Source organism: Vanellus vanellus, assembly GCF_965231255.1.
Source record: "Vanellus vanellus genome assembly, chromosome: 1".
Lineage (NCBI taxonomy): Eukaryota > Metazoa > Chordata > Aves > Charadriiformes > Charadriidae > Vanellus > Vanellus vanellus.
This window is the reverse complement of record NC_138905.1, coordinates 71,538,233-71,557,879: the sequence shown is the minus strand read 5'-3', so window position 1 is coordinate 71,557,879 and position 19,647 is coordinate 71,538,233. Positions and strand designations below refer to the sequence as shown.

At 38.5% G+C, this 19,647-nt stretch overlaps 1 protein-coding gene across 1 annotated transcript in view; it reads left to right on the top strand.

The window, feature by feature from the left end:
• Positions 1 to 4,154: 4,154 nt before the first annotated feature.
• Positions 4,155 to 19,647, top strand: part of SLC15A5 (solute carrier family 15 member 5) — a gene marked incomplete at both ends in the record, with an annotated part of 34,047 nt that continues 18,554 nt past the window's right edge. The window contains 5 exons of the mRNA XM_082480544.1: positions 4,155 to 4,524; positions 6,323 to 6,545; positions 12,516 to 12,685; positions 16,606 to 16,826; positions 19,320 to 19,506. Coding sequence (XP_082336670.1) covers positions 4,155 to 4,524; positions 6,323 to 6,545; positions 12,516 to 12,685; positions 16,606 to 16,826; positions 19,320 to 19,506 — 1,171 coding nt within the window. The remainder of the gene's footprint in view (positions 4,525 to 6,322; positions 6,546 to 12,515; positions 12,686 to 16,605; positions 16,827 to 19,319; positions 19,507 to 19,647) is intronic.

Below are 19,647 nucleotides of genomic sequence, written 5' to 3'. Positions count from 1 at the left end.
CACCTAAAGATGAAAAAAAGGGACAAGAATAAAAAAAGTTGACAGAAAAAGATAAAGAAAATTCATACTAGAAGTTTAATCTATTTTTTTTTTTAATATGAATCTTTGCTTTACCCCTCCTACAATTAAACTCTGTCCTTACAGCTATTTTCAAGTCCTGTGAAGCACATTCACAAGTGGCAGGTTATCTCTAACCGGTACAAGACCACAGCTTCCAGTACTTATTTTTGGTACCTCAAAAGACTGGTAACTTGTATTTGTTGATTTTTCCCCTACTATAGATGTACCAACAAGGAAGAAAAAAAAAAGAGAGAAGGATATAGCTAATATCAGAGTGCCTGACCCTTTCTCTGAGGCCACACATTGTGCTTGACGAAAGGAGGCACGAGCAGTACCTGCAGAAAGCGATGGCTACCTGCCCACGGTGAAGGGCACCCTGCAGGGATCAAAACTTGGGCTGGTAACTGCTGTTACGTGTTAAATCGGGTATTTCTCATACACGTAAGAGAAGTAAATTAAAGTGGTGATTTTGAAAAGCATGAAGTCTAGTCTTAGCCTGTGCTTTTACCACATCTCTTTTTTTTTTTTTTCTGTCACTAACTTTGTAACTCTTCTAATTAGTCAAGTGGAGCTGTGGCAGGACGCTCGCTGCCAGAAGGATTCCTCCAAACTTGTCCGTGCAGCATTTGCCTCCCCCCCCCCCCCTTTCATCCAGCTTTCAGCTGTGTTTCTTTACTGTGGCTGCCTGCTCGACCTCCCACCTTGGACCCGTGTTTACACCACCAGGCAGCAAACCCCAGGCATGTATGTTTGCCCTTGTTTGGCAACGCTCTCACCCAAAGCTTTTGCTCTGACTTTGAAACTGCAGTCCTCAGGTCAGTGGTCATTGAGCCAACTTGTCAACCCATGCAAGTTACTGGGAATGCTGGTGCTAACTAGAAATATTTGACCCATGTAATTTTTTATTTACAATGTCAAGGTTGTTGTGTTGCGTTGTCAGTCTGTCCATGTCAATTAAGTTTCCCTCCCAGATATTTAGCAGGAACCACAGCTGCTGCTGTGATGAAGGGTAACACCTCTCACATGTTCTTTAAAAGAGTAAGGGTAAAGCTGAATTAAATTTGCTAAAATATTAGAGGGACTGACCCTTCTGGAACAGAAACAGAGATTTAGAGCACTACTACCTTTTAGCCAGAGGAATTGTTCTGCTGGACACTGAAGTTCTGCCTCTTTGATTTCAATACATTACCACCCTAATAAAAACCCAGACAACTGTCACTTGTCAGAGAAATTTGGGAGAAAACTTCAGTTCCAACCTGTCCAACTTAGTTCATTTGCCTCATGCTAACTTATAAGTTCCAATAAGAATAGAAGTAACCTTCTAGCCTCGTTGATAGACTACCAAATAGCAACGCTTCTATTAACGGTCAGACCTCTAGTGAGCTGACACTGTCATGGGAGAGCAAGGATTTTTATAAACCTCTCTCCAAGATCTGATTGTCCCATTTTGAGAGCTATCCTTTAAAGAAGATTTGTTTAAAAAAATACACAAAGTCCTTACTGACAGACAGAGGTACTGCCAGAAGGGCTGGATTTTGAAATAGCGGTTCTTTGGTGCAGCTAGTTTCTAGTTGCTTCAGTATTAGGATCGCCATCCCTGGAGGTATTTAAAAGGTGGTGCTTAGGGACACGGTGTAGTGGTGGTTTTGGCAGTGTTAGGTTGGTGGTTGGTCTCGATGATCTTAAAGGTCCCTTCCAACCTGGATGATACTAAAGTTTTTCATCAGGCATTATGCAGTCCTAATACCTTGTGTATTAAGAATAAGCCAAGTGAATGCCAGGTGGTTCAACTAGAATTCAACCAAAACCATGTCAAGTGATTAGACAGACCACCTGCAACTGCTGCAGAAGTGATTAAAAAAAAAGAATCAATAAAGATATTGTTATAGGAAATTGTATATTCTCTTAGCATTGAGCATGTTAACTCATTTAATGATTGTGACCTGTCACTGTCGTAGCCACCACACCCATAGTAGTCACATGCAAAGGCAATTCAAGAGTAACAATGAAAATCACCCACCTCCTCCTTTCTATGGCATTTATAAGGCTCAGTCAATTATTTCTTTTCCCTAGCTTGTAACCCAAAATTAAGGTAAATGAAACCACATGAGAACTAAGATACAGCCATCCCAGCCAGCAACCTTGCTGTCTCTACTGGTTCCCATGATATGATTCACTTTGAGTTGCTAGCATCCATGACAACAGGTAAACTTTGCACTCTTTAAAGAAAAATAATTTTAGGAAAAGAGACTATTTTACATTGAAATATCTATAGGAGCAAAGGCATATTTATCCTGATGTTTTCTATCTGATTATAAAATAAGGTTGTGTTTCCTTAAAAAAAAAAAAAAAAGGATAACTTTCTTCAGGAACAGGTAGATAAGAGTATCTTAATGCAACAGAAGATATATGCACCTTTTAGTCAAAATGCTGTTGTCTCTCCTGTTTTGATTTGGGATTGCCTTCATTAGGCTTTGATAGAGAAGCTAAGCTGAGTTTCAAGGGATATCTAGCTTGAATTTCTCTGGTTTGTCCAAATGAAGATCACTTTAGCTATCATAGATCAGAAGACAAATAGTTCTTGGCATGCTACCAGTTGTGGTTGTTTTCATCCTGAACTGGATTTATCTGAAAACTCTAAGCTCTTTGGTGTCTGAGTTCTTGCTTTAGAATTGTACTAGCTTAAAAAAAAAAAGTATTTCAGAATTATTTTAGGGAGCAATCTATTGCTGCTTAAATTTAAGCTTCAGAGCTTCTAGGCTATGTGTGTGAATCACAGTTGCTTTAGAAACAAGCCAGGGAAGTAAACCAAAACTTGACAGTGACATTCAGAGATTTTTCTTTTCTTTCTTTTTTTTTCTTGGAGGTAATCTTGGAATCTATCTTTATCCATACTGGTTATTTACTATTGTGCATCTGTTTTGGGATGTAGCAGTTCTCATATACTAAATAGATCTGAGGAGGTAAAATTTGAGTAGCTGTATGGACAGATGGAAACAGACAGCAGAGTCTATGTCTCAAAAAATGCCATCAGAGGCGTTGAGAGCTCTATTTAGAGAAGCAGGTCTGATTTACCACCTGATTTGCCTTGTAACATGTGTATGCATTTGTGTTCATGCAAAATAAATGCGGAATGGTTCTCATTCTTAGTTCGGAGTATTTACAACAGATGTTAGTGATCTTAATGAGCTCCACAAAATGAAGAAACTGATCTGGGAAATCTGCAAACTTCTTTGTGGATAAGGTAGCAGGAGCATTATAAAGCACTGTAAGTTTGGCTCTTCCTAATTTCATTTCAAGCTGGTGATGCTTTTGGTTGATATGAGAGAGCACATCAGCTGTGCCCCTGCCCCTTCTGACGCATTGTAGCTATGGCTCAATATGTGACCTAGAGAAGCAGCTTTAGTTTAGGTTGCTTTTGGATTGCTTTTTTTTTTTTTTTTTTTTTGCTTTTGTAACTTAAATGCAGTAGCATTACTTATTTTTATAATTAACTATCTGAATTTCAACCAAAAATAACAAGAAATGTAATAATGATTAGATATTGTTACCCTTAAAAAAAAAAAATCCTCTATCTCTGCTTGCAGTTTTTCATTTGTTGCCTAATTGAAGTATCAGATTATTTTAACCAAATTATTTTCCTGATCTATTACTTGAATTCTGCTGAAAATGTTAGCTTTCCTATGTATTTAAGACTTTATCTTAAAGATAAAGAGTTGCACATACTGTATTGGATTCGCATAATTTAACAGGAGATACAATTCTGGGGGAAAATCCTGGTCACCCCTAAATGGACTAATTGTATAAACAAACTGAGTTCCTGAGTGTTGCTAAATTCAGAAGCTGAAATGTTGGTGTAGCTCTTTAATTTTATTTTTTTCTTTCTTTCTTTGGTTTGTGGTGGTTTGTTTATTTTTATACTCTTGGGTCCTATATGTAATGTCACAAAAGTGACAGGTGCCCTAAGAAATTGTAGTAGTGAAGTGTGGAATTCAAAGCGAGAGTCTTACCAGTTTGCTAATTACAGCAGAGGAGAACAGAAGTATACCTGTGACTTAAGCTGCTCTACTCAGTCGTACTTAAAAAAGACAAGCATGCCTGGTGCGAACAGAAGAGATACGCAAGAGACGCGACTCTTGAACTACACTGCTGATAAGGAGCAAAGACCGTTACCTGGGAGAAGCAACCATGCTGGAAACCTGTCCCAGTCTGAGAAGAAGCTGCAAGAGGCTATCTGTGTGCTGCTGGTGGAGCTCTGTGAGAGGTTCACGTTCTTTGGCATTGTCTGCAACATGATCCTCTTCTGCACTGTCAAACTTGGCTATCGCAACTACCAGGCAGCTATTGTCAATATGTGCTTTGTAGGCACCTCCATGTTGACACCAGTACTGGTTGGCTGGCTTGCCGAATGCCTGGTGGGGAGGATCAAGCTTGTGTGCATCTGCATGTTTCTACACTTCCTAGGTAGGTGACACCTTCATGACTATTTCATGTTTTAGTAATTCTGTTGCAGAAATGCATTATTGAGCGTTGTGTTTGAAATCTGACCTTCTCTAACCTTGTGGGCACCTTCTCCACCAGCTAATTACTGAGGTTCTCCTCTACAAAATGCATTGCAGTGTTTTTGCCTCTGTGCTTTTGTGAGGCAGTGCTTTGAACAAGACTAAGAAACGTTTGCATGTGCATCTTGTGGATAGCTGGTGCACAAACTTGAATCCTCTAAAGTGGCTTAGCTATTCAGAACGTGGATGCTCAACTCTTAAAATTGGTTCCTTTAACAAGCACCTGAGGTTATTAGTGTTTGGGGCAAATTTGAGGCTTTAATCGGAGAGAGAGATTGAGAGAGAGTTTGGGAACTCTTTCCCAGCTGTTGGTAGTAAGATTTTATTGTATGTGAAGGTAAATGAATGTTGTATTTGGACACAAGGGAAGGATGTACTTAAGCACATACCAGTATAAATAAACTTTGCCTTAAGTAGAGAGGCTGCATCCTAATGTCTGTATTGAGAGCCTGATTTCTCTTAGCACATTCGGGATATTCCCCACCTGTTATTCTGGAGATCGTTTCTGTAAAAGCATTGTTCAGACTAAGTATGACTGTTCTGTAGCAATTAGTGCGTCCCGCATCTGGTCATTATTCTGTCAATTTAAACCAAGCTGATAGAAATACTTTTCACTTGGACCAGTTGTTGAGCATGAGCAAATCCGACTTCTGCAATAGCCAGCCACGTTGTTATTTAGACATGCAACCCAGTAAGGAAAACATCAGAGTCATTCCTGAAATGTTCTTGAGCTGATTGCAAAACCATTGTGCAAGCAGCCTGCAAAAATGATTGCTATTATGTTCCACTGTTTCTCCCGTGGGCTTCTTGTTTGGAATCTCCTTCTACCTCTTGCCTTTCAATGCATATCTTAAAGTAGAAGACTGGTGACACAAGTAGAAATAAATGTATTCAGGTATTTTTTTAACCAGAACCTTTTTTTTTTTTTTTTTGAGATAGATCATTGAATGTTCCTGACGTATTAGGTTTTGATGCACAATTGTAGTCTTAGTCATGGCTAATGTTGGTGGTGTTGACACATCAATATATTTTGAGTTTAGTCTCTGACTTGGAGACTCTGTAGCTGATTAAATCTGAAAGACACGCTTTGCAGACTAGAGGTTGTAAATGCAATCCATGGCAGTGGTGCTATAGGTAAAGTTTCTGAAAATCATGTATTTCCCATGAAGCTGCAGGAGAAAAAGAATTTTTCCACAAAAGTTTTGAGAGTTTATTTGTTAAATTATGATTCTCATTAAAATTCTGGGGTTTAAAGAAGATGCAAAAAAAGGCTACACTCCACCATGGGGTGGTTTTCTTGGCTGACAGACAGTTCATCACGTGAAGTTACGTATTCTAACTGGTGCCCTTTCTCAAGTGGAGAGCTACTGCCCTCTATGCACAGGCAATCGGAAGGCCAGTGAAAGGAGCTACTTTTCCAGAACGATGCCTTCAGTTGATTGAAGAACCTGAATCCTTACAGGGATTTTAGCAGAGAATTGCTTTCTTGAAGGCCCTTAGTGACCTTGCTTTACTCTATGTAGTGACATCCAGAACGGTTCTGGCTCTTTACAGAATTAAGACTGTCCATCTTTGCACTCCTCTCTCATGTACCTTTTATTTTTCATGTGTCTTTTCAACATGAGTGCTTAAAAAAAATAATCTTATTCATCAGTCTGATTCTAATCTGTTTCAAATGACAATTTTCTTTCCAATTCCAGGCACAGCCCTACTACCTGTTGTGGCATTCCCCTTTGAAGATATTTACATTGACAGACGACATATTCTTCATACACTAACAAAAAGGGAGCAGAAAATAGTATTCTACTTTGCACTACTCACAGCTAGTCTGGGAATAGGAGGCATAAGAGCTATAGTCTGTCCATTAAGCGCATACAACCTTGAGGACTATGGACCGAAGGAACTTCTTTCTTTTTTCAACTGGTTGGTAACTTCATGTCGGCTAATTATCTGTTGGGGATGGTAGAGCGTTGCCTTGAAATTCACTGCTGATTTACAAGGCAGATTCTACAGATTATGGGTTTCATGTTTTGTTTTTCCCTGCAAAACACTTAGATTTCGGAAGAGTTTCCAAGAATTTCTGTTAAAACTTTTCCTAAACTTTTCCTTTTGCTGGGACCACAAGGTGATCGTCTATTTTGGCCTCCTACAGAAATCTTCAGTCAGAATTAAGGTGAACTGATTTGCCCAAATGCTTAAAGGCTTGACAACCTAATTGCTGTTAGAACAACATGTTCCATTCGGTTTTCTACCTTTAACATGGCTATCCATTTAGAATATTTTGAAGTTATTCACTAACAGTGACAAAAAAGAAATTATATATTAGAATTTACATCAGAGTAAATTTTTCACAATAACAGGCAGCAGTAGTGTCTGCCAGTTTGCTGGAACTAGGGCTTGCTAGTGGTCTTTAACTCCTAAGATCAGTGGTAGCAACCTGCTGTATTGTGAAGCTTTGGCATCAGATAAACCACTTGACACTTGTGTTTTGGTTTGAATATTTTACTTTTTTTTAAGAAAAAATTGCTCCTAAAATGGTTCTTAATTCTGTTTGGTTTGTTTTTTTTTTTTTTTCATATTAACTATTTCTCTCAGTGTGTCAGAGAGGTCATTTTTGATTATAGGTTTGCCTTCATTTACCACTTCTGTAGCACTATGCAGAGTGCTATATGGATTCACCTGTACTTTCTGGTTAAACTGTGGAGTGAGGATCAAAGAAGTCACAGTGGGAACCTCCAGATTCCTGCTTCAAGGCAGGGTGAAGTAAACCCTAAACTGCCCCCTTTTCTCTCCTTTCCCTGTACATGTACAGTTATTAAAATCAAAACTGAGAACATTTGCATATTAACAATGCAATGCTGAAGTCTCAATGAAGGTCTTAGTGAATCAGATCTCTCATCCTTTGGGGATGGCTTTCCTGGCTATTCTTTTTTCCTCCAATTATGTTAATATCAAAGAGTTTTGAATTAAATCCAAACTTCAGTGAATAAGGCGACTTTACCAAAGGTGTATGAGACTGTTAAGTTCCTTAGAGCAGATTCTGCCTCCTTGACCTGCCCATAGGAGAGAAGGGGGGAAAAAAAAGTCCTTCCTTTTTACTCTATTCTGAGTTTTAATCCTTAATTAGCAACATCATTTTGATTAAATAAGACTCTGGGGGATTAAGACTGGAGAGCAATCAGTTGTTCTGAAAGATAGCTCTGGAGAATTTATTGTACTGTGGTCTTAGCCGTTCAGAATTGTGTTTAATCAAAGTGACATTTCTCAGTGTTGATTACAAAGGAGATATAATACGAATAAAAAGTTCCTTGGGGGAATCCAAATGGGTCAGTTCTTGAAACTTTGGAAATATCAAGAAAGGCACATGTGGCATTAAAAAAAAAAAACAAAAAAAAACCAACCAGTAATTTTTGCAGTGGCATCCAAGGAAGGGTTGTTTGATTGCAATCTCAAGATTTAAAAGACGGGGTGTTCATTCTTAGCATTCTTAATCTTGTTAAAACCTCTCAGAATGTAATCACTTCTGCTTGGTAGGCTTTTCTCTCTTGATAGGTGCTTGCCACAGGATTGAATTTTAAAATAATATAAGATGCTTGCATGCTCCTGGTGAGTTTGAGTCTGTTCTTGGCTGACTTCTACTTAATCAGAATTATTGGGTTAAAGATTGGGTTAAACCACCCTGTAATTACCTGTTGTTTAATGCAATCCTTGAAGATTGCTTTGCACATCTAGGGCTTGGTTCTAAACCCTAGTATGAGCTATGACCTTTTAAATAAACTGTATATACCAATGCTAAGTGAAGAAGGGACTTGGATTCTGCTGGACTAAGTTTCCCTAAGAACTGCTTTTCTAAGGTTAAAGTACTATTTTTGCAGCAGGAGAAATAAATTCTCTCTATGCAAACGGAGAATGAGAGCAAAAGGTACAATCCAGACTAGAGATGAGATTTACTAGTGTTATGTCTTGTCATACTGATCTGCTGCTTTAAAAAAAAAAAAAAAAGCAGAGAACGTGGGACTGGTAGCAAATTGATCTTCTCGCCTTCCTTCCTGTCTTATGTCTCTTCCAAATAATTTTTTTTCTGTATACTGCAGATCAGTTTCTGCTGTTATCCTGGACACACTTTACTTTGACTTTTTAAGATGTTTTTCTACCCTGTGGGGATTTTCTTTCCCACCTTGTCTTTGCAGAGAACTCCATAGTGATTCTGAAAAAAATTACCTCCTCCTCCCACAAAGCTGTAGTACAGAAAAATACATAGCTTTGGATAATGTTCCATACATGGAATATTTGGTCTGAGTTTGGATAACTCAAAACTTACGTGGCAAGAGCTAGGCATGCTTAAAAAATAAAAGCAAATAATATTTCAAGTGACAGGAAATCTACTGAGTCTTCAAAAGTAATCCAAAAAGTGACAAAAGGTCAATTTTTTAGTATTTTCATATATTTTACTTGATCTCAGATAGTTTCATTCAGAAGATGCATCTCAATTGTTACATTAACTAAAAGCTTCTTGAATACTGTATAAACTTCTTATTCTTTTAAATAAGAAGTCACATGGTTGTTACTTTAAAGTTATCACAATTAATACATTTCTGTAAAACGTTATAACAAGATCACTAGGTTTTTATTGGTGTGTCACAATGGCATTTAGATTTGTATCTGGACTGTGTTCTTGAAATTTACCTCCCCAGTTGGCATTTGACCCTCAATGTGAGGAGACCTCAGACTGCTGAAGCTCCAGGGAGGAGCTGTTCCCTGCAAAGTTGGACGTGATAATTCAATTTGACGTATTTAACTAATTCAGCTGTGCCCTACTGGGATATCTGAGACACCTTACATAATGCAAGTCCAAATATTAGACAAATATATTAGATAGCTGTGGTGTATGAGAACCAGTAAGATGTGTTTCTGTTTGTGTAGGTTCTGACCTGCTGCTGTCAGTATGATACGAGCAAATCCCAAAATTCTGATGTGTGCATTGAGGTTAGTTTGCCTTTCTTGTTTGGTCCATAGGGATTGGTAAAACACCTTAGTTTTTTTTCTGCTCGTTTGTGCAAGGGGACAGGAGCTTTACATTTCAGTCATACCGTACTTTGCTATGCGGTGGTGAAAAACAAAAGCATTCTTTTGTACTCAAGGGGGTTTCTTTGGAGGTTCCTACTTCCAGTGAAAAAGTCATACAGTCGTGAAGAGTGTCAGGACTTCGGGTAGCTCAGGCACGTTTCTTTAGATAAAGTTTGGAAAACAGCCCCTGAAACTTCTAACTTAAAAATTGTCGGTTAAGATTTGTTTCAAAACTTCTGCACCAGTTCCAACTGACTCAATTGCGTAACTATAATTTTTTAAAAGCTTTAGTTGAACAGAGGTCAACATGTATATGTACAAAATCCCTCCAACTGTACCATCATCACAGAATAACATAATTCCTAAGCGCCTAGAGACTGCTTTCAGTGGAGGGGAACAGCAATTGGTTTGGAACTTTGGACATGTTTTGGTGTGACTTCAGAGAAATGCGTGAAGCAGGAGAGCTCGCTGCTGTGCATGTCTTTGCTGTCCCCAGGAGAGCTGCTGCTGCGTGGCTCTCGGCAGCACTAAGTTTGCCCTGGTGGAGTACATCATTTTTCCTCTGCCACTTGCCCTGGGTCCCGTGAGGCAAACCCTGTAAGCGTGTTCCCATGCCTACTGCTGCACTGCCCTGTGGTCACCTCCCATCCCTTAGCAGGGTGAGAGAGCGGTGTCTTTGTAGCTGAACAGACCTGAGGAGCATTACTGGGATCCCTACTTCTGACATGATAAAGGTTTTGCTTTCTTGGCACTAGCTAGATGCAATCTAATGGGCAAGGTCAGAACGAGTGGAAGGAGCGTGGTGAGCACTTCAGTACTGCGACTTGCAATATGGCCATGGTTTGTCTCGGCAATTATGGCAGGCCACCTAGCAGTCATTTTAAATGAATGAAATGGGGTTGAGAAAGTCTCCTAGGTGTCAAGAGAGACCTGCAATTTTCAGCTCAAACCATTTTGTTGTGATTGTTGATACAGGGAGCTGCAATGGAAGGCTGATACCTCGCTTCTGCTCTACCCGCTCATTTGCAGTTGAGGAGGGATTGAGCTGGAAAGTTTGGGAGTTGGGTCATCAAGGAGTAATTGGTCTACAACATTTTAATATTTTTCTTTTCAAGTTGACAATGCGATTCCAGACCAGTTAGGAGAAGTAAATACTCAAGTCCAATAGCATACATGAGGCAGAAGTGACAAAGAAAGCAAGCTTTGCTTCCTCAAGCAACGTGTACGAAGCTATGTACCTACGTATCGATGTATATTTCACCTTTGAATGAAACCGTTTCACTAAGGTTCCAGCAAAGGTGAAGGAACCTCCTCTTCAGTTGCTTACAAAATGTAATCTGTGATATATTGAAGTAGTACTACTACTTTATTGATCCTTCTTTGTTTAAAATACAGTTGTCTTTAAAGCTGACTTGGCACTTGAAAGTTTCATCAAACTTAAAATTCTTAACTTTCAATTTCAACGGTTAAGCCTGCAAGCCAGATTCAAATCTGAAGCAAACGTTGCTGGATGACCGTCTCTGGCTCTCCAAATGAAGTATCATACTGATCCTGACAGTTAGTATTTTTGGAAACTGTGACTTCACCAAAGCAGGTCCTCCCTAAATTTGATCTCTCTATGCTGAGATGCAGAATATTTGAGTCTGCTCTGTAGCCTCAAACCCTTGTTTGATGAGAGAGTTGTGTTCTAAGGGAAACCTTGGTTAAAGCTCTGCTGAAAGCAAAAAGACAATGCAAGTGGCCTGGAGAACAGTGTAAGGGGAGCGCCTCAGAATTTAAAAGGAGTTAGAGGGCTTATAACTGAAACGCATGTAATTACAAATGATAGCCTAAAAATTGGTCAGTCACGTTGTGAGAAAAGGGCTATGCAATAGAAGAATAAGCAGTATGTTTTATGTTTCGCTTTCATAAATACTTACACAGTTAACTGCTCGAAAAAGCTGGATTTTAGAAGAACTACTGATGTGATCTTTTATGTAAGGAGTCAGAATCCAATGAAAAAAGTGTAGCAACGATATGCTCCTAACAGTGCAGATAGAAACTTCTTTGCTAGGGCAAAGAAAATAGGTAGTTATCCTTTTGCATTCTATCAGGGAATTGCATTTTATTTTTGGGGTTACTTTTTGCTATCCGTATAATTCCTTAAAGCATATTTAATGTGCCACTGTCAGGGTTTCTAAACTGCGGTAGGCCTATCGCTAGTGATAGACCATCTGCTTCCAAGAGTATGTGATTTTCATTTGAATGTCTCCTGTGCATAAGAGGGGCTCAGTACTTACTTGGGAAGCACTTCTACTGCCAAAGGCAGTCTGGGAGCAAATTATGTTGGGGAACCTCCTTATCAAGATATTTCCAGAAGCCAACAAAAACTCAAGCTGAGCCCTGCAACTAACGGAAAAGCCATTCCTTCTGATAAATCAAATTCTAATATTTCTTAAACAAGGGATGGTGGCATTAAGACATTTCTTTCTTAAGCATGAAGTATATGATTTGATGATACTTCATACACAAAACTTGTGGTTTCAGATATTAAATGTGTAAATGTTGATATACTTAATTAGTCTGATCCACAAGAATATTTCATGTACTAGATCGATAATTTGTTTAGCTCTACTGCCTTAGTACAGTTACTTTAATCACGTACCTCTTGGAGCTGAGACATCCAAGTGAAATTTGATGTTAATTGCTCTATCAACATGTGCATGGTACTGATGCTGTCTGTGCTTGCTATACTTACGATGTCTTTAATTTAATGTTTTAATTTTCTGTAAAGGCCTTATATTATTCAGCCTCTCCGCTCTTCTCTCTCTTGTCTGTGTGTATTAGGTTTTATTGGCTGATTAACTTAAATTCGGCAGTTGTCTTTGTCAGCATTTCTTATATCCAGCAGTCTGTGGCCAGGAACCTTGGTTTTCTTATCCCATTTGTGTCCGTGGTTATGGCTATGATCACAATTCACATGGTGCGTGGTGAAATGATTTACAAACCCAAAACAGGTAAGAGTCAACTATATCTTGGGGAATATCTTTAGAGATACTTGTGTATCTCATTGAGTTCTTCCATAATACTGAGCCATTTGGTTGGAGGTACTTGGGCTTGGTTCTACAAGGTCTATGTGTAAGAGACGACATCCATCCTCTGTGAAGATAGACCTGGAGATTCTGAACAGCCTGAACAAGTGGAAAGCTGTCTCTGGTAAACTTATTGGCGTTTTCTGTCATGTCAAGACATGTGTCAAAGCATTTGCCTGTGCAGGAAGAGGTATCTTATGCATGCTGCTGGTGGACTTTATTTTGCCATGTTTGATTCAACCTATGCCCAATGTGTTTTGGTCAGTTCAAGCAAAGTTTATGCCTATAGTAGGGCACCAAGTGCACTTGTGTTTTCTCCCTTAAGGTGTGCTCCATTGCTTCGCCTGAACACATACCTGAGCAGCCAAGCAGTGTGGTTAATCAGCTAAACAGGAATGTGCACTAGTAGCAAAGTTGTTCTGTAATGGCTTTATCTTGCAGTGTCTGCTGCGTATTGTTATTTCAACGTGCTTGCTTATACAACATCAAGTGGTTTTACACATTTGAAAATGACTAGAAATACTGCATAGCTCTAAATAGTTCCTGTGGAGATGTTTTATAACAGAAGAAGTTCTTACGCTGCTGTAGCCTCACCAGTTAGTACTCGAGCTCTTCATAATCCTTTGATGGCAACTACCCCTCTCCATTGATCAAGCACAGAAATGTAAGTGAAGCCTAGGTGACTTGAATAAGGCTGTAAGTGCCCAAACGTTGCTATTCTTGTTCCAATAGAACCCAGAAACTGAGAGCAAGTTGTTATTTCAGCCTTCATGTTATAAGTATAATCTAAGCAAAAATGTATTAGCAGTGAGGGAACGAATGCATAAATCAAGCGCTTGGGAATAGCGACACAAGGACATCACTAGAGAAGTTTATTCAAAACAAATAGAGCCAAAGAAATGCATCCTCTCCACAACACCCCAAAAAAGTCATGATAATATGCAACAGAGCACCAAATTAGCTAGCTTCTTATGGAGAGAATGGTGGCTGTCTGGTTCACTGGGGATGACTACAGGTTTTACAATCTGAGATGGTAAAAAGTCTTTAGTATGCACCCCCGAGCTGGACTATTTCATACTATCAACCAGTACTTTATCATCTAACTAGTTTAATTCTACTAAGTGGAATAACATAAGTTTAGAGAGTATGTCAGTCTTGGCCATCAACAAAACTAGCACTTTTTTGTATCAAGTGTTTTTTCCCTGACTGTTGTTTGATTTATCATATATTTTCCAAGTCTCTGGAGAATGCCAATCTCTACACTGATATCTGCAAAATTTTTTATCTCCTTAGTCAAAATAAAAGATAATATACTTTATACCTTCCAGTGAGATGAAATTGGAAATTCTTCAGAACTGTAATTCAAATCCATAGGTGACCTTAAATGATTTTTATATATGCTGCGTTTTTTATTTTAAGGTAACTCTTCAAATATGGATCATGCATTCAATTATGTTTAGCTGTCAAGCATGGACTTCATTTGCATTCCTTCCCACTGCTATAATTTTGAGGACTGGCAGGTGACCAGAGATGAGGAAAAAATGTGTATCTACCATCTAGGGTGCAATGTAGGCTTTTTATTGTAATTAAGTACCATAGATATTCATTATTAGATCAAGGTCAAAGTAGCGGAACACTAGAGCCAAGGGCTGAATATAAAGGAGAAGGAAAATCATTTTCCAAAAGTTGCAATTTAATATCTATACAGATTATTTCTTTTTAATGAAAACATTGGAAACACAAGTGTAGAGTCTATGAGGTTGATCCAAACAATGTGCACTGATATAAATATTTGTCCTTTTAAACATGTCTCTTACTACCTGATAGGATTTATAATCTGAAGAATTCACCATGGTGGAGTTCTGTAGGGTTTACTACTTTTCTTTTAAGGAAGGGTTGAGATACTTATTCTAACTACATCATTGGGAAAATCCTCTTGATATCAATTAGGTCTACGTATCATTCAAGTTGCTTTTTGAACTACAACTTCAAGCAGCTTTATCTTCCTAGTTTACTAGATCTCATAATCTGCTGGAATTCCATGCTGAGAAACACAGCTAAATAATGTTTTTGCCTGTTTTGCCTCATACAAAATGTTGTTTCCTAGGTAGTTGACTGAAATTACATGAAAGAGGGCCTCAGCTGATCCATTAGGAAAGGCAGGGAAATGTCAGGATTTGTTGTCTGTTTTAATCTTATTTCAGTAAGATTCAGCAAAAAGAGTCTGGCCAACATCTTCCATTCCAAAGGAGAGGAGATGGCCATGACCATCTCTGAGACTAGGTCAGATAAACCAGGACACAGCTATGTTGTTGCTTTTTTGGGTTGTCTGCTGGTCTTGTCATGGGGTACGGTGTGCATCTTCTAATTCCAACGCTGTCTGGGTTCAAACCCTTGTAGAGCAGTGACACCACATTACTGCTTTTCATTCCTTCTTTGTGAATGTCCAGCCTCGTGCATGTAATGTCCTGCAGTGTAGGGTGAAGCAAAAGATTATCACTTCTCTGACCTAAAACATGTAATTACTAGCTCTGCCGATGAGTTCAGCTGATATTGACTTTTGTGCTACTTTTTTTTTTTTTTTTTTTTTTTTACTTCTGAAAATAACTGCTTTGACAAGACCCCCAGGTCCCACCTGTTTTCTGGTTAGCATTGTAGTACAAATTACTCTGGCAGTCTCCAGATTTTTCTTTTAGTCCTCAAATTTGCTCTTGAAATAGTCTTGATCCTAAACTTAAACATCACTTAAAATGAGTGGTAGGAATAGCTGCCTAGTACAGTCATACAGAACACTAAAAACTGTACCAACTGTCTGTGTTTGCAAGCTCTGATATGCTATTTAAGATTTATTCAAAAGTGCCAACCATCTACAGGTTAGTGCTAAACAGCCAAAGAGTTTTAAACGTTAGTCATCTAATAAAATGCCCTTTTTAGTACACTAGAGCAAGTGCTTCCAATAGGTGTCAGTGAATATTTCTAGAAAATAATTTCCATACCACAGATAGTATGGATACCTCTTCCCTCTGCAATCTTAGTTATCCTTAGTTTTTGGACAGTGTTTGTCTATAGATATCCAAGTTATTGTGGTGCTTCACACTCTCAGAAAAGCAGAGAAGTGCTATAACCCCTATTTGTGTGGATGGCAACTTACCAAAGGTAAATGAATCTGCATTTTCAAGCCTGAAGCTGACAGTTTTGTCCTTGTTTTACTTCCATTTCCTCTGAGTCTGAGAACCAAGTTAGCAATTCCTGAACCCAGTAACCTGTGAGCAAGTTTTAATATGCCAAGTACTAGATTGGAAACTTCTCTTCTGCCACAGCACGCTACTTGGAAGTCCTGAGAGAATATTTCTGGCTTTCAAATGCATCCGTGAAAATTCTCCGATCTCATCAGCATTCATTTGAGCTCCCTTTCCATCTTACTTCACTACTACCCATCCCTTGCTGCTGGACGTCAGCAGATACGCAATATTTCAGTACTGTCTTGAATTGAAAACTAACCTCATTAAATTGATAGAAAGTGAAAGTAAACGAAAGCGGTACTTTACCTGGTCAACCACAGCAACAAATTGTTGTGGCGTGTTAAATAACTGGTAGCAAAAGACGCTTTTTTTCTCTGTGAATATTGGGCTGGATTGCTTTTGTAGCAATTAGGTTGTGAACCAACTGGCTTCCAGAAAAGAATGTTTTGGAACAAATCCAGACTGTTATTGCCTTCCCCCTCCCCAAAAAGATGTAAAGGTGAATATATCCAGTTGTATTTTTCCTTCCCAAAGTGTTTTGTTTTGTTTATTTTGGCAGCGAGTAAAATCATAGCAATGTCTAATGTCTCTGATTGTTTGCAGACAGTTCCCTGCTGACGACTTTTGGGGTAATCGCTAGTGCGCTGAAAACATGTTGCGTGCGATATCGCTACTTTAGCGGAGGCATGACAAACTGGCTCGATCATGCCAAGGAAAACTACGGTGGTCAGTACAGTGAGACTCAGGTGGAAAGCACAAAATCGCTTGCCAGGCTCTTCCCGCTGTTTGCTTTCCAAATTCTGTACAGAGCATGTATTATGCAGGTGGGTACACAGCTTTTAAACAAAAATCTTGAAATATACTGTGACACGCGGTTACTACTATGTCTCTAGGCATGTTTTTTTTTTAACTGTTGCTTTACCCGTGGAGCAACCTTGCAGAGTAGTTTTTAACTAACTGAGAATATAACTTGCTATATCCTCTCATCTCATCAAATAAGTAAAACTGACTTCGTCAAGACTCATTAAGGACCTCATGTGACTGCCTGCCACTCATTTCTCTGAACCCTTACTGGCTGAAACATCTGGTCCTTGAGTCCTGCGCACCTCACACTGCCGTGTTACAGTTATCAGAGACTCTGAAAAAAAATGTAATATTTCAGTTTCTTAAGTGTTCACTCACTTTTTTGGGAGTGGTAAAAAAAAAAAATCTTTATTTGCTCTTCTGCTTGCATATTTCTGCCACTGTTTTGACAGGATTATGTGGCTGGTGTACCTATACTGAAAATGGGTGGGATTCCAGTTGTGGAAAGATCCTTTCACAACCTTTCTATCAGACTTACGTGGTTCTTTCTGATTCTGAGTGCATGCATGTTATATAAACGTAAATGTGTCAGGAAGCTACTTAAGCTGACGTGATTCCTTTCTGTCTGGATGATCCTGGCTAAGCAGGAGTTTGAGTTAGCTTACCCTTTGGCAACTAGAATAACAAATGTATGAGCTGGCTCAGAAATTAATTTTTACTTATTGGTGTTAAAATGCCGCTTAAGGAAATTCTTAAATATGTAGCGTATACTACTTTATCGACACTCCTTCTTGCCATCATCCTACATTCCCATCCATCTGCCTCATTCTTCCTCTTCCCTCCCTGCGCCACCCAAAAGCACAAAAAAAATCCCAAGCAAACAAACAAAAAGACCCCAAACCATCAAATTCGCCTATATGGCTGAGGTTATGCATTAATGACCATATGGAAATGAACCAGATATCATTAATCAGAGTTGTAATAACCAGGTATATATCTAGTAAAGATAAGTATTTGCACTGCTGAAAGAGATGACTTTGATTCCTTTGGCAGAATTTTCAGTAAGTTTAAAGCTTTTTCTTAGACTAGGTGATAGATCAGTATCTTTTTTTTTTTTTAAAGATTAATAGTATTTTCTCTATATTATGTTAACAGCTTTCAGTGCCTGTGATTCATGTTGATGATATTTTAATTCCTATTAAGAAGTCAATTCAGATTTGCAATAGGCAGTGGAAAGAAGGAACCAACAAAATTTGGCTCAATTCTGTTCTTTCATAGTTCTGTTGCCAGTTATTCACCCTCTTACTATTTACGTCTTCTTTTGGAGGTGGAATGTAGGTGAAAAATATTTTTATTAAGAGCTAGCATTGGAGTAATTCTTTAGCACTGAACAGACTCCCAGTGAGTAGAGTTGACTATAACCATTGATGAGAAACCCTGCATGAGCGCAATTACTAACTATACATTAATTTTCAGACAGCTATAAATCTGTAATATTCTACCTGGATTTGGCATTACCAGTCATGTTGAAGAACCACGCAGAATGTGTTCTGGAGGAATCCAGAACTCTCTGAAAACAGAAATAAAGAAACCAGATCTACATCCAGTGCTGTCATGACTGTACTCTGTGAATTGCTCAAGTTACTTCTCTCTTTTTCTTATCAGTCTTTAAAATTGAGTGGATTATAACTCCCTGCTGCACATGAAATTGCAATGCTTAGTTAATCAAGCTTCCTCAAGAAAACCCTGAAAAATTGGTTGGTAGAAGCCTCTCTGATTTTTACTTTTTTTTTTTTTTTTTAAATACACTCAACAGAACTTTTGTAGAGCCTCACATAAGCAGGAGGAATTATTTGCTGTTGAAGTGAGACTGTCTTATAAATCTACTTAATTTCATACCCTGATGACTGCTATTGGTGGGTTCCTCATCTGATTATTCATTTTCTTCTGTTTTCAATTCCCAGAAGTAAAAGGAAGTCCTTTATATAGCTGCTATGGATGTCAGTTACATTAAGCTGGTTGTAAGACTGTGGCCAAATCTTTGTTCCTTGTAGCTTTTAAAGCCATGGGCTGGCAAGTGTCCTAAGAATTGCTCCCACCTTGAGCACACAATCAGAAGTTCAAAATAACTCTGTGTCTTGCTATTCTAAAATTCTGTTGTGTTAAATGCTGTCTATGAGAAGTGAGTAAAGTACTAGGCGGAACCATTTAGTGTATTGGCTGATAGCTCTAACTAGGGATGATCAAATAAACTCATGGACTGCTGCTTAGATTTGTTAAACTCGGGAGGACATGAAATAGAAGGAAAATGTTGTATTCTAGCAGAGAACAAGAATGTCGCTGTCTCAAAGGCTTTCATCATGAATAGTCATTCCTTTTGGCTAGCTGGTATTTGGTTTACTGTGATTCTCCTGAAGGAAAAGAGTTGGTGAAGTTTTCAAATATAGCAAAAAATCTTATCCATGAGAGGTACCTGGTATACTGATGGAGTGAGGGTTTATTCTTCAATACAGATTCCTTCAGGATATTATCTCCAAACCATGAATTCCAACTTGCACTTCAGCGGATTTGTCTTGCCGGTTGCAGCAATGAATGTGATAAGCATCGTGCCACTACTGATTCTTGTTCCTGTTTTGGAATGCATTAACTCATATCTCTTTAGTTCCAAGGACACTGGACATTCTCCAACAATTTATATTGGTATGTATAAAGTATATGTGTTTATACAGTTTTTTTTATATATATTCTGTTTTTGAAAGAGAAACTGCAGTAGGTGATGGATGATGCTGCACAATTATTTCTGACTATAAATGTTAAAATAGACTTGTTTTGGGATGACTC